The 13,169-nt window shown below is 34.1% G+C and overlaps 1 protein-coding gene across 6 annotated transcripts in view; it reads left to right on the top strand.

Annotated features, from left to right (window-relative positions):
• Positions 1 to 13,169, top strand: part of LOC145260598 (uncharacterized) — a 111,775-nt gene that overhangs the window by 60,657 nt on the left and 37,949 nt on the right. For all 6 annotated transcript variants that reach the window (XM_080118880.1, XM_080118878.1, XM_080118877.1 and 3 more), the window contains 5 exons: positions 1,292 to 1,534; positions 6,871 to 7,113; positions 7,758 to 8,015; positions 10,965 to 11,163; positions 11,918 to 12,027. In XM_080118880.1, the coding sequence (XP_079975006.1) occupies positions 1,292 to 1,534; positions 6,871 to 7,113; positions 7,758 to 8,015; positions 10,965 to 11,163; positions 11,918 to 12,027 (1,053 nt within the window). The remainder of the gene's footprint in view (positions 1 to 1,291; positions 1,535 to 6,870; positions 7,114 to 7,757; positions 8,016 to 10,964; positions 11,164 to 11,917; positions 12,028 to 13,169) is intronic.

Genomic DNA, 13,169 nt, shown 5'->3' with positions numbered 1-13,169 from the left:
CCTTTTTCCAAATTGATATGCAAGACGGTTACTACTCCCGTTACCCATAAAAATTGATTTTCTTTTCTAAAAATAAAACTATTTGATCCATTTACCTTATTTTTTAAATATAATGTTTTCAAATTTCTTTGGTTGTGTATATTAAACATATTTTTCATTTTGTTTTTTACTTTAGAGGGAATTTTGGACACAAACATCAAACCCCACAGAGGTAGAACTTAACAGACCATGTGTAATCTACACTTGATAGAAAAGTGCCCATATTTGAAATGCTAGTAGACATTGCTCCTATTCATTCATTAGCAATATTAGGGAAGAGTCTGTCACACAATATCTATACATCTGATGATGTATAGAAATGAAATATGGTCAGTGAGGGTCGAGAACATGTGTTGCATGGTAAGAAATGATACGATGGATGTGTAATAGGAGTTTTAATTAGTCTTAAGTCTGATAAGCATGGAGGAAGATAAATACTTAACAGTATAGGCAGATGTGCCCAGAACAGGAAACTCTATTGATTTGGTCACATTAAATAAAATGGATGAAAGTTCTTTTGTTAGATGTGAAACAGTTGAGGTAGCAGGGTCAGTTATCAGAGGAAAGTCAATGAAAACATAAGATGATTTGAGAGAAAAGGGAATTATTACCTGGCCAGAGATATGTTAGTTTGGGAGTCAATTTCTTAAACCTGTCCAACACTTGCCAGAATATAAAATGGACTATAAACCAAATAAGGTGATGATGATGACATTGTTGCAGTGTTGTTGCCGTAGTTACTTGGTACCTGAAAACGAATGGTTTGAGTTGATGTAAGATATCAGTCTGGGAGGACAATTCATCTAAGAGAAGAATAATTATGATCTTAAACATCTGCTGCCTTGCAGCCATATCAATCCATGTAAAAGACTATGGGAATCAACTCTGAAAGGAAAAAGAGTCTGAGGCTGTATATAGTAACATTCCGTCTCTATAAACAACAGAAATCGCACAAAAGTACAATTATGTTATGTCATTTAGTCCATGAATGATCTTTTTGACAAAAGGGAAAAAGTTGTTGTTTTCTGGGTTGGAATCTATCCATACAGCATTTACTGTTGGCTAGTTTTTGACCTTAAAATAGTTTTTTTTTTAGCTCCTTACATCAAGTGGCTTCATACTTTGTCTAGAGATATTTCAATAAAAAAAACATTAAAATGGTGCCGAAAATCATTCTTAATGTCTTAAACTGAGATCAAAAACTTTTTTTCAAATTTGAATTTTCTTAACTTTTTTTCTTTTCTTTCACCAGTGAATCAGAAATTTTACCAAGACGGAATCGTTTTCAGGTGAAGCCAAAACCTGGTGCCAAATCAACGGAACCGTCTTCTTCAGTTGCAGCTTCCACAAAGATTGGATCAAACGAATCTGTTACAAAGAAAGACATTCCTTTGACGTCTGTTGAAAAGGTAACATCAGATTCTGACAATAAGCAGACAGTTGATTCTGGCAATAATGATGAGGATGCTACTTCTACAGATGCAGCTCCAAAAATGTAAGTGTCTTTGTATTTGAAAAATTTGTAAAGATGTGTGTCCTTTGCATGCAAGCATTCTTTTTCTAGTTCTTGTATTTTTTTTTTTATTCTCTCTCTCTCAAAAACAATATTTGCTTAATAAGTTAATAAGACCTTTCAGAACAAAATTCTGTAGAGCTAGAACTCAATAGACCGTCTATGATCTATCCTTAATACCAAAGTTGCCATTTTTGAAGTGCTAGGAGCAATGGAGGGTGGTACTTTCAGAATTAATCTTCATTCGTTAGCTTAAGCTAAATCGGTTAATGTCCAGAATTCCCCTTAAAGAAAATTTGTATGATGTACATAATTGTGACTAAACGAAAATATCATATTCCAAAAATCATAACTTGATCAAATATTTTTGTTTTTAAATAATAAAATCAAATTTTATGAGTATCTGAAAAATGTCTCGCTTGCCATTTTGAAACAAATTTCAAGAAACAAAGTGAGATAACTCAGCAATTCATATTTACTAGATTTATATTGTAATGTCTATGAATTCCTATTAATCACTTAAGAATGATTTTCTGTATAAGAAATAAGATTACTTGATTAATTTGTGATTTTTGGAATATGATATTTTTGTTTTATGTGTAGATTTTTCTTTATTTTTGTTTTTTTTCATATCGGGGGAATTCTGGATCAGAACCAGGAAATCTATCATACATGTATATGCATGTGATGAAATATGGAAGTAGAAATCTGGCCAGCTGAGGACATGTGTTGCATGGAGAGAAATATGAAAATGATACAATGGATGTGTAATGTGTGTTATAATTACAGGCTTGGATCTGTGAGCTCAGAGGAAGATTAAATCTGTCCAGTGTAGAGATATGTGTGTAGAACAGACTATTTTAATAGTATGGCTATGTTGAAAGACTGGATGGGAGTTCTTGTGTTAGATTTTTTTTTTTTTTACAAAGTAGTCACCACTTATCAAGGCCGGGAATAAGGGTTATTGTGTGTACAGTACGTTAGTGTTGGAGATTTGATAAAGTGTCTTACTTAAGGAGGCGGTTCATCAGGAATTTGTTCACATTGGACTTGAAGATATCCAGGTTGTAGTCAGGTGGGAAACAGGCAGCCGGAACAGAGTTCCACAGGCATGCACTTCTAAGAAAAAAGCTTTTTTCATGGAATCTACGTTTTGATTTTGGCACAGATAAGGAGTGGGGAAAATTTTTGTCAGTTGTTTCAGCTAGGCAGGTGTTTATCGTGAAAGATTGGCGACGGGGGACCAGAGATTAGTAACGATAAAACAAAGACAGGCTCGCAACGTCTCTCCTGCAGGGAAGAGAAAAGTGCATCACCCACTAGGCAACGAAGCCTATTTTGTACTCTGTCAAAGCAGGATAGGCTATTTTTAGCAGCTCCTGCCCAGATGTGGCAGCAGTACTCCATCCTTGGACGTACTTGGCTTTTATACAGATAGAGAATTGCATCAGGGGTGAGATATCTTCTGGAGCGGTAGAAGGATCTTACCATTTTTCCAGCGATCTTGGCAACTGACTTGATGTACGTATTCCATTTCAGGTCAGGGGTAAAGGTCAAGCCCAGAAGCTTATCAAAACATGGACCTTCCCCTAGACGAGAGCCACCCATATCAATTGATGCCAGATGGGGATCAGAGCGTTGATGTAAAGATAGGAGCTTGGTTTTAGATGAATTAAAAGTAACCAGCTACCTCCTCCTCCTCCTCCACTGTACCATGCGCTCAAGATCAGATGAGAGAGAATCTGAGAGAACTTTGTCATTTACGGCCTTTGATGTGTTGCCATAGATGGTCATGTCATTAGCATAGATGTCAATGAATGATTTAAGTATGTGTTTTGGGAGATCATTGATGTATATCAGGAAGAGAGTTGGGCCCAGGATGGACCCCTGAGGGACTCCAGCATTAATATTGATGGCCTCTGATTGCTGCCCATCAACTACTACTCTTATGAGCCTATCGGAGAGAAATGATTTTATGATCGAGAAAACATTTCTAGTTATACCGTAGCTGGAAATCTTGTGAAGTAGGCCCTTATGCCATACCTTATCAAAGGCTTTTGATATGTCAAGAGCAATTGCCCTAGAGAGGAAGCCTTTGTCAAGAGATTCGCTAATCCTATGCGATATAACAGTTAGCACATCTGCTGTAGATCTGGTGACCATATTGCATGTCACTAAGAAGGTTATTTCTGCTGAGGTGGTTGACTACTTCTCTATTTAATATGGATTCCAGCAACTTACTCATGACACACAGGAGACTTATTGGTCTGTACTGAGAGGGAGAGGATTTATCACCTGAGTTCTTAAATACAGAGTATACTGATGAGGTTTTCCAGGGTGTTGGGAAGCACTTCTCTTTAAGGCAACGCTTAAAGAGTTTTGTAAGTATGGGGGCAAGTTCTAGTTGAAGCTTTTTCAGCACAATGATTGGAATGCTTTACTGGAATCAAGGTTCTTGATTAGCTTGGCGACATCACGCACAGATATTTGTATGTTGCAGAGCGTGTTGTCCGTTATAGGAGGAAATACAGGGAGTTGATGGCCTTCGTCGCATAGGGTAGAATTAGCTGCAAAGTTCTTGGCAAATAGTTTGGCCTTGTCTGATGCTGACGAGATGACTTCAGGTCCATTAATAATGGTTGGGATAGAACGCACGCTTCTGTTCAGAATCCTTTTTGCTATTTGCCAAAACTGGTGGGAACCAAGCCGCTGAACGGATTGAGCATATAGCTCTCTTGCATTTTTGCAGTGGTTGCTGGCAATCCTGAAGGCAGCTTTAGTCTCAGTGCATCTATTACGTTGGTAGCTATGGAAAAAGTGATTTCTGTGCGCAATGGCAGCAGCACATTCTGGGGAGAACCATGGCTGGCTGTTAGGTTTTTGTTGGAATTTTTTGGATGGTATGAATCGGTCTATGCCTACAATTAGCCATTCGGTCAGGTCTGATACTATGGAGGACACATCTTTTTTAAACATGGAATGCAGTGGTAAATCTGATATAAGTGTACAGAAGCTATCCCATTCAGCGGTAGAGTATCTATATACAGTACGGTGGAGAGGTACATCTCCAGACTTATTGCATTTCGTTTTTATCTTAACTGATACAACCGCGTGGTCGGAAGATCCCAGAGGAGACAGAACGGAACTTAAACATAGCTCAGGGGAAGTGGAGAGAAAAAGGTCTAGAAGGCTAGCATACTAACCGGAAGTATCGGGCACTCGGGTGGGTTCGTGGACAATCTGGGTGAGGTCATAGGCAATGGCAAAATCATGACAGAACCTCCCCTCATCATCTATCTTGTTAGTGTGGGTCAGCCATTCCGCATTGTGGACATTGAAGTCCCCACAAATGTGGATGTTAGTTGATGGTTGAGCAGACAGGATGTGGTCAATTTTTTCAGATATGCTCTTAAGGATAGTAACTCTGCTGTTGTGAGGGCGATAGAGAGCGAATATAAATGCAGTGGTGTAAGGAAGTGCAACCCGGAAGCACATATAAGGTAAATTAGTGTCTTCTCTGGAGATATCCCTACCACACGGAAAGCCATCTTTAATGTAGGCACATATCCCATGTCCATGGCGATCAGATTTAGATGTTAAGTTAGAGTATCCTTTAATTATGAATTCATCAAGGGAAGCGGTCGGCCTAATGCCAGTTTCATTTAGGAAGAATATGTCTAGTTTCATCTGTAATTGGGTTTCAACCTCTGGAAGGTTGGAACGGAGACCCCTGATGTTGGAGAAGGAGACATGGTAGTAGGGGTCTATATTGGAGGATGGGGTTCTAGATTTACACGTGTTATTTTTCTGGAGGTATTTCATGTTGAGGATTGGGATTTGTGGAGCAGGTCGACAGACTTGGTTAGAGCAGGACAGAGAGGGAAGGTAAGAGAGAAAAGGAGAGAAAGATTTTCTTTTTTGTAGCCATAAGGTAAAGCCGTAACAATTACCCACTAGTATGGCATCAAGAGGCCTCACTCAAAACTACTGCATGGTCCAGAGTCCATTCACCAAATGGCAATACAGCAGCCCCAGTATTTTGCACCTGCTGATAGGATGGCCTCCTTAGTGGTTAATCCAAGGTTCGGGTCCCTGACTATCGGCGGATAACGTCAGTCCAGATGAAATGTTTACTTCCAGCACCCTTACTAGTGACATTGCCACAAGGATAGACATAGGAACAGAAAATTTCCGACATCTCAGGCTACTGTTCACAAAGTAGTGTCGTCCTGAAGAGCAGCTTTTTCTTCACCCTTTGTCAGAAACATCACTCATTAGAAATGAGGACTGAAAGACAAATAAGAAGAAGCGAGAGTAACGAGAACTGCCGATAACACATCCACAATGCGTTGTCTACTCACCATATAAAAAAAATAAATAAAAACAAAAAAGGGGGGTGTAAGGACTTATTAATATTTACTTAGTATAAGTCCGTCGCTTTAATTTGAAATTTAAGATATTTTAAGATAAATTCCCCTCCCATAAATACGAATGAAAAATGGAATAGATATAGGTTACTGTAATTTTCATTTAAGAATGTTCACTTTTTCTTCTTCCCAAGAGACACTTCAAACAAAGAAATTATAACAATTTTGCACTGAAATAATTTTAAAGATACCGGTCCGGAGTTTCCACGTGTTCAGATATTCATTAAACTGATTTCTTCTTTGCCAAAAAGACATCTCTATTACGTTGGAAAGTTTTTCACTCACTGACACTTGTCATTTGAGTTTCGCTGCGATGGCAGAAGTGGTGGAGAATGGGTTATGGTGGGAAGGATCTTTTCGTTTATATTTATAGAGAGAGTAAAGCATTAATCCTAAAAAATGTAGAAGAGTTGAGGTAGCAGGGTTAATTGGTAGAGGAAAGCTAAAGAAAACAAAGCGATAAAGATAAATTTGAGAGCAAGATGTCAGAGATAGATTAGTTTGAAAGTCAATTTATGCCAGCCATTCAATAAATGCCAGCATTTAAAACTGATGCTAAACCGAATATGGTGAGACATGGCAAACTCCTCCTCCTTCTCCAAGTCACTGGAATGCCCATTGAAATGGTGTTGAAAGACATGGTTCTCATTGCAATAGTTACTTGATACTTGAAAACCAGTGTTTTGAGTGAATGTTTTGAGTGAATGTTTGTGGAGAAAACTCATCTAAGAACATCTAACACAAAAATATAAAAAAATTAAAATGGTGCCGGAAATCATTCCTGATGTTTTAAACTGACATCAGAAAACTTATTTCAGATTTGAATTCTCTTGTAATTGTCCTTTTTTTTTTTTTTCTTTTTTTTTTTTTTTTTTTCTTTTCTTTCATCAGTGAATCAACAATTTTACCAAGACGGAATCGTTTTCAGGTGAAGCCAAAACCTGGAGCTAAATCGACGGAACCATCTTCTTCAGCTGCAGTTTCCACAAAGGTTGGATCAAACGAATCCATTACAAAAAAGGACATTCCTTTGACGTCTGTTGAAAAGGTAACACCAGATTCTGACAAGAAGCAGACCGCTGATTCTGGCAATAATGATGAGGATGCTACTTCTACGGATGCAGCTCCTAAAATGTAAGTGTCTTTGCATTTGAAAAATTTGTAAAGATGTGTGTCCTTTGCATGCAAGCATTCTTTTTCTATTTTTTTTTTTTGTTAATCTCTCTCTCTCCAAAACAATATTTACTTAATAAGTTTGCAAAACTCTTCAAAACAAAATTCGGTAAAAATAGACCTCAACAAAAACCCTCTATGATCCATCTTTGATACTAAAATTACCATTCGTCATTGTTGAACTTTCTACTGTTTGACCTATAGCCCCCTACGTCACCCATTTTTCGTTTAATCCTGGAAATAATTCTGTTTCATAAATCTGAGTTATCATGCACTCAGTGTGACCATTGTCAAAATTTACACTAGCTAACTTAAATCGCCATCGACATAGTCCCTGATAATGTAATACAGGAAAAGTGGGTGGACCTTGAAAGAAGTGAAAACAATTGGCTGGAGACCTGGAACAATTGTGATTGGCAAATCAAGACGCAAATTATAAAAAATAATGTGAAGATGAGAACTGAAGTCATCTAACTTTGTAAAAAGAAAAGCGACTTAAAAAATAAAAGGACAAGATATCGTAAAATCAACAAACTGAACCAGATTATGTCAAATAAAACAATTAAAAACAAATTTTTATCAACTTCAATGATATTCTTTTTCAGAGAAAAAACACCAGCTCTAACTTTGTCCCGGCGTTCACGGTTCCAGGTTCGTCCGAAACTAGGAACATCCAAAGACTTGCCTAAAATTCCTAGCAATTCTAATGAAACAAAAGAAAAAAGAGTTGAGAAAACTCCATCAAAATCTGCCTCTTCTATTGTTTCTGTTTCCGCCAACGATAATCAACGAAAGAAGGAGGAAGGGCAAGCTGCTTCACCTCAAAAAAATATGATCCAAAATGAACAGATACGTTCTGAAAGGTGAGTTACCTGGTTTTTAATCCTTTGAATTGGCAGAAGTAACCTGATGTTGCTCAGGAGGCACATTTCTATTGATTGATTTCTCAATGGACATCTTTCATCCACACAATAAAAACAATAATTATAATCATATTTAGAGAATGCATTATAAACCAATTTTAATGTTAAAAATCGATAAAAAATAATTAATTTTCTTTTTTATTCTATTTTTTCTTTCTTTAATGCATTGATATAACTAAGTAAGTTAAGATTTTTTTTAAAGTCTCAGTTTTTGTCCAGAATACCTCCTATTAATATAATAAAAAATAATAATAAATCTGTATGATGTACGTTAATTGTGACAAAGCAAAAATATCATATTCCAAAAATTATGTAAATTGATCAAGTAGTTTTATTTTTGAATAAAAAAAATCAAATTTTATGAGTAACCGAAGAATGGCTGTCTTGTCTGTCATTTTAAAAACATTCTTAAAAGAAAAAGGAAGATAACTCAACAATAATCCATACTAGATTTTTGTTGTAATTCCTATGAATTATCATCAATAGTCTAAAAATGATTTTGATTATAAACATAAAAGTACTTGGTGAGTTATGAAATATATTTTCATTTCATCACTGGTTTGTACATACATATTTTTCTTTTGTTTTTATTATTATTGGACGTATTATGGACAAGAACCAAAATCTCATTTTAAGGCTTCCGTTACTGTCCATATAAGTGTTGGAAAAATCAATGACATAACTTTGTGCTGTCAATGTTGCTTTTTATATATCAGGTCGGTGCAAAAGTTGCAGATTAAAAATTTTGGTTATAGTCAGTTAACATACTTCCTAACTTCTGGTGTGGCTGCGACCAGAAGTGGTGACAATGCAAATCAGTACATTCAGTTTTATTGTTCTTCAGTATTTCTATTATGAAGCGATTCATTGAAATAAAATGGAAGAAAAGGACATTATTGAAAAATATACAATAAAAAGTAACAAAATTAGTCTTTATTTGCACTTTTAATAACAAAATTTTTTAAAAAGTTTTTAGTTTACTTGAAATTTTACAAGAAGTATGTTTATGAAATAATAAAAATAATTTGTTTTTAATTTTTAAAATAAGTTTTTAATTTTAATTCATGTTTATGAAAGGATAAAAATAAAATTATTGAATTCAAAATAGCAAAATTTCAAACATAAGAAAAAAAAATGTATCCAATGCATTTCTCAAAATAATTTAAAGATTTTAAAGTGTTGTCAATAATTCTTAAAAAAATAAAATTCACTGCAATAATTCTTAATGAAAATAAGACCGGAAAAACTTTTCAATTATTATTTAAAAAAAAAAAAAAAAAACGCTTCTGGTAATGCTACATTGGAAATTAGAAAGTATGTTATCTGACTATAACAAAAATTTCATCTTGAAAATGGAAAACTGTGTTTCTTAAAATATTTATCACAGTAATGACCTTGTGTTTCTATAACTTGATTCCATCTGTCAATGAGCTTCTAAATGTCTCACTTGTAAAAATTTTTTAGGTTTTGATGTTAAATATGAATGTAACTCCTGTTCAACCTCCTTTTGTGATGCTAACTCAAAGCCATCCCAGCTCTTTGGTGCTGTGTGAGGACGTGCATTATCATAAGATTGTTTTCGGGTCAACATGGCTGAGAATATTGCCAAAAAATATGAATGATGCTTTATTAGTCAGAAAGAAAAAGTCAAAAATTATGGTGATATGTTTAAGTAATAACTAGGACAACAGTATATTCTTTATATTGTTTTGACTCTCGAGTGTGTATACCTTGATATATGCTTTTATATAGAGTGATGTGGTTCTCGGTTGATTAACTGTCTGTGTCGGATATATACTCGAGAGTCAAAACAATGAAAAGAACATGCTGTTGTCATAGCTTTAGTAATAACAATAAATTAAAATGGTTTAAAATTACCAATTTCTTTAAACAAGCAAAATGTTTTAAAATTACCAATTTCTTTAAACAAGCAAAATGTTTTAAAATTATCAATTTCTTTAAACAAGCAAAATGTTTTAAACTGAACATTTAATTAACATTACCAATTTCTTTGAAATGTTTTAAACTGAACATTTATTTAACATTACCAATTTCTTTAAAATGTTTTAAACTGAACATTTAATTAAAATTACCAATTTCTTTAAAATGTTTTAAACTGAACATTTAATTAAAATTACCAATTTCTTTAAAATGTTTTAAACTGAACATTTAATTAAAATTACCAATTTCTTTAAAATGTTTTAAACTGAACATTTAATTAAAATTACCAATTTCTTTAAAATGTTTTAAACTGAACTAATAATTGCCTTCCATTACTAGTTTTATTTTCTTTGTGATTTCTTTTTTTTTTTGTGCCAATCATATTTGTTTGCCTACATTTGGTTGTATTTTGTTACCTGAAATAAGAAGGGCTAACAGTCACAAAATGCAGACCAAATCCTCCATGTTGGAAGTGATAAGGTATAAATAAAGTCCTGAGCAGAGATAGGTTACTGTAGAAGTCAATTTCTAGAAACTGTCCAACACATGCCAGTATGTAAAACAAGTGTTAAATCACCATTAATGATTATATTTTTTTTAGTTTATTATTCAGTACTTGTTAGTTTTTACATGGTTTATCATCAGTGATTGATCACTGATAATAACCAGTGGTGTTTCCTGGAATCTGAGTGACAACAGATCTCCCCAGATTTCCAGTACTCTCCAACTCCTTCGATAATCATTGCAAATGATTTTGCATTATTGCAACAGCTATTTACCATATTGATATTCTCTGGGATTTAGGTAGCAATAAGCCTCCCCATGATGATGATGATGAAACCCGTGACTTGAATGGATATTCTTTTTTTTCTTTCCTCTTTATCTCATTCCTATTTTTACATTTTTTTCCCCAATCCTACTTTTACATTTTTTTTTTTTTTTTTGCAGCTCAAAATCACCAGAAAAATCTTTGGCCGACTCCAGTGTTCAGTCTCCGGTTAAATCGACTGGCAAAAACAGCAGCAGCAGCAACCTTTCTTCACCATTAAAAGATAATATTCAAATTGAAAATATCAAACAAAGAGAATATCCTGTCAATGTACATAAATCTTCAGGCAAAAGCAGCAAAAGTCTTCCATTAAGAGAGGTAAACATATTTTTTTTAGTTTAAAAAAAATTTTTCATCATGTTGTCGGATTTGTAATAAAGTGACATTGTGTCTACTTTTCTTCTCTTCTGTAAATTAGCAAGTTATATCATTGTGTATTATGGCTTGTGTTTATTTGTTTTAAATGTGAATTTGCATATTTTTCCCAGGTATTCCTCAAGATTCACTTTTAACTATCAAATTCAAACCTTTTTTTAATTGTATAGTTCAATCATGAAAGCAAAAGACTATTCTGGTCTGCAAAATTACAAACCAGCTTCTTTGACTAATTGTTCTATTCTCGAGCCGATGATGAAACTCTCTCCAGAGTATACAGACTTATAGTAATACATACATATGAAGCCTATTTTCCAAAAAAATCACGCTATGTCAAAACTATTGAGACCCATAGAAAGTCCATATGTAACCTAGCATAAACACAAATGCGAAATTACATTTTTAAAAATTGGGTGAAGGGTGATAGTTAGGGCTATGACAACAGCATATTGTTTTCATTGTTTTGATTCTCGAGTGTGTATCCGTTGAGATCTTATATGCTTTTATATAGAGTGATGTGGTTCTTGGTTGATTAACTGTGTTTGTGTCGGATATATACTCGATAATCAAAACAATGGAAAGAATATGCTGTTATCACAGCCCTAGTGATAATATACATATGAACACAAAATTGGTTTCGCATATTTTTTTCCTCTTGTTTGTAAAAATTATAAAAAATGCATTTTTGTCTTTTTAGAAACAAAAGAAACCGGATGTTTCTGTGCACCCTTCTGATAAACCACCAGACAAAGGCAAAATGAAGATGAGAGATTTAATTTATTGGAATCCAAGTTCAAACCCGATGAAGCAAGTATCATTTCCACGCTCTTTGCAACATTGTATTTAAGTTTCAAACTTTTATAACTAGAATTTCTGTCTTTAACTTTAATAGTTGTGTGATGCTACAGAATATCCTCACAACCAGGACCAACTGGAGATTATATAGAAACTGAAGGACAATAAAAATATATTAAAGAAAATCATTAATAGGTCTATTGTATTCCACAAACCAAGCGACACCAGAACAACTAGTTATTAAGAGCCGATGGATCCAGATAGAGAATTTGGAAAGATGAAAAAGAAAACTGACATCTCTAGTTTCCGGTGACAATAAACTGAGAAAGAAAAAGAAGACATCTCTGGTTTCTGGGGGGAAATGGATATATTTTGAAAACACTGACTGTTAGAAAAGAACAGATAGAAAAGGGTTGCAAACAGCGGGATTGAATTTTAGATCTAGTTTATATGTTTTTTTGTTTTTTTTTTACAAGGGAATCGCCACTTATCAAGGCCACTCGAGGATAAGGGTTAAAAATGGAGAGGCATTAATTCAATCATAGGATTTAGATCTATCAGAAGTAAAAGTTATTTTATCAAAAGAAAATAAATGGATGATTTATAGTTTTTTTTAAATTATTTTAAATTAAAAATATTATGTTTTTTTTTTTTTTTTTTTTTTTTTTTTTTGTTAAATCTTACACCTGGTCAGTCCTGTATAAGTTTAACTCTGAAAAATTTCAACTAGTAATGCAACTTATGTCTGAAAGAGAAAATCGGAATTTTAAATTACAAACACAAGAATGTATTGAATCAAAGGAATGGGATAATTTCTTGATTCAGACACAGAAATAAGTTTAAAGTAATAAATCAATAAGCAATTTGAAAAGCATGTTTTAAAAACTATCATCTAAAATTAAAATGGCACAAACTAAATTTTAAGAAAACCATACAAGATTATTATGATAAAATCTTGTACAACATTAAATTATTTCACACTAGCATGGGTGCCCTGCGTTGCCCAGGTGTTTGGAGGTCTGTGTTGAGAAAAAAAAAAGAAAAAAGTGGTAGTAGACATGCTGGCTCGAACCTGTACCGCGAAGGAGGGAAAGAATGTGGAAAGAAAAAAAAATGGGATGTCTTTGCCGTTGCGTCCATCGCCAAACCAGAAG

This window comes from Euprymna scolopes, chromosome 36, assembly GCF_053919585.1.
Source record: "Euprymna scolopes isolate OS-2025 chromosome 36, ASM5391958v1, whole genome shotgun sequence".
In the NCBI taxonomy this organism is placed as follows: Eukaryota; Metazoa; Mollusca; class Cephalopoda; order Sepiida; family Sepiolidae; genus Euprymna; species Euprymna scolopes.
Note: the sequence above shows the minus strand (reverse complement) of the source record. Positions and strands in the feature narration are given on the sequence as shown.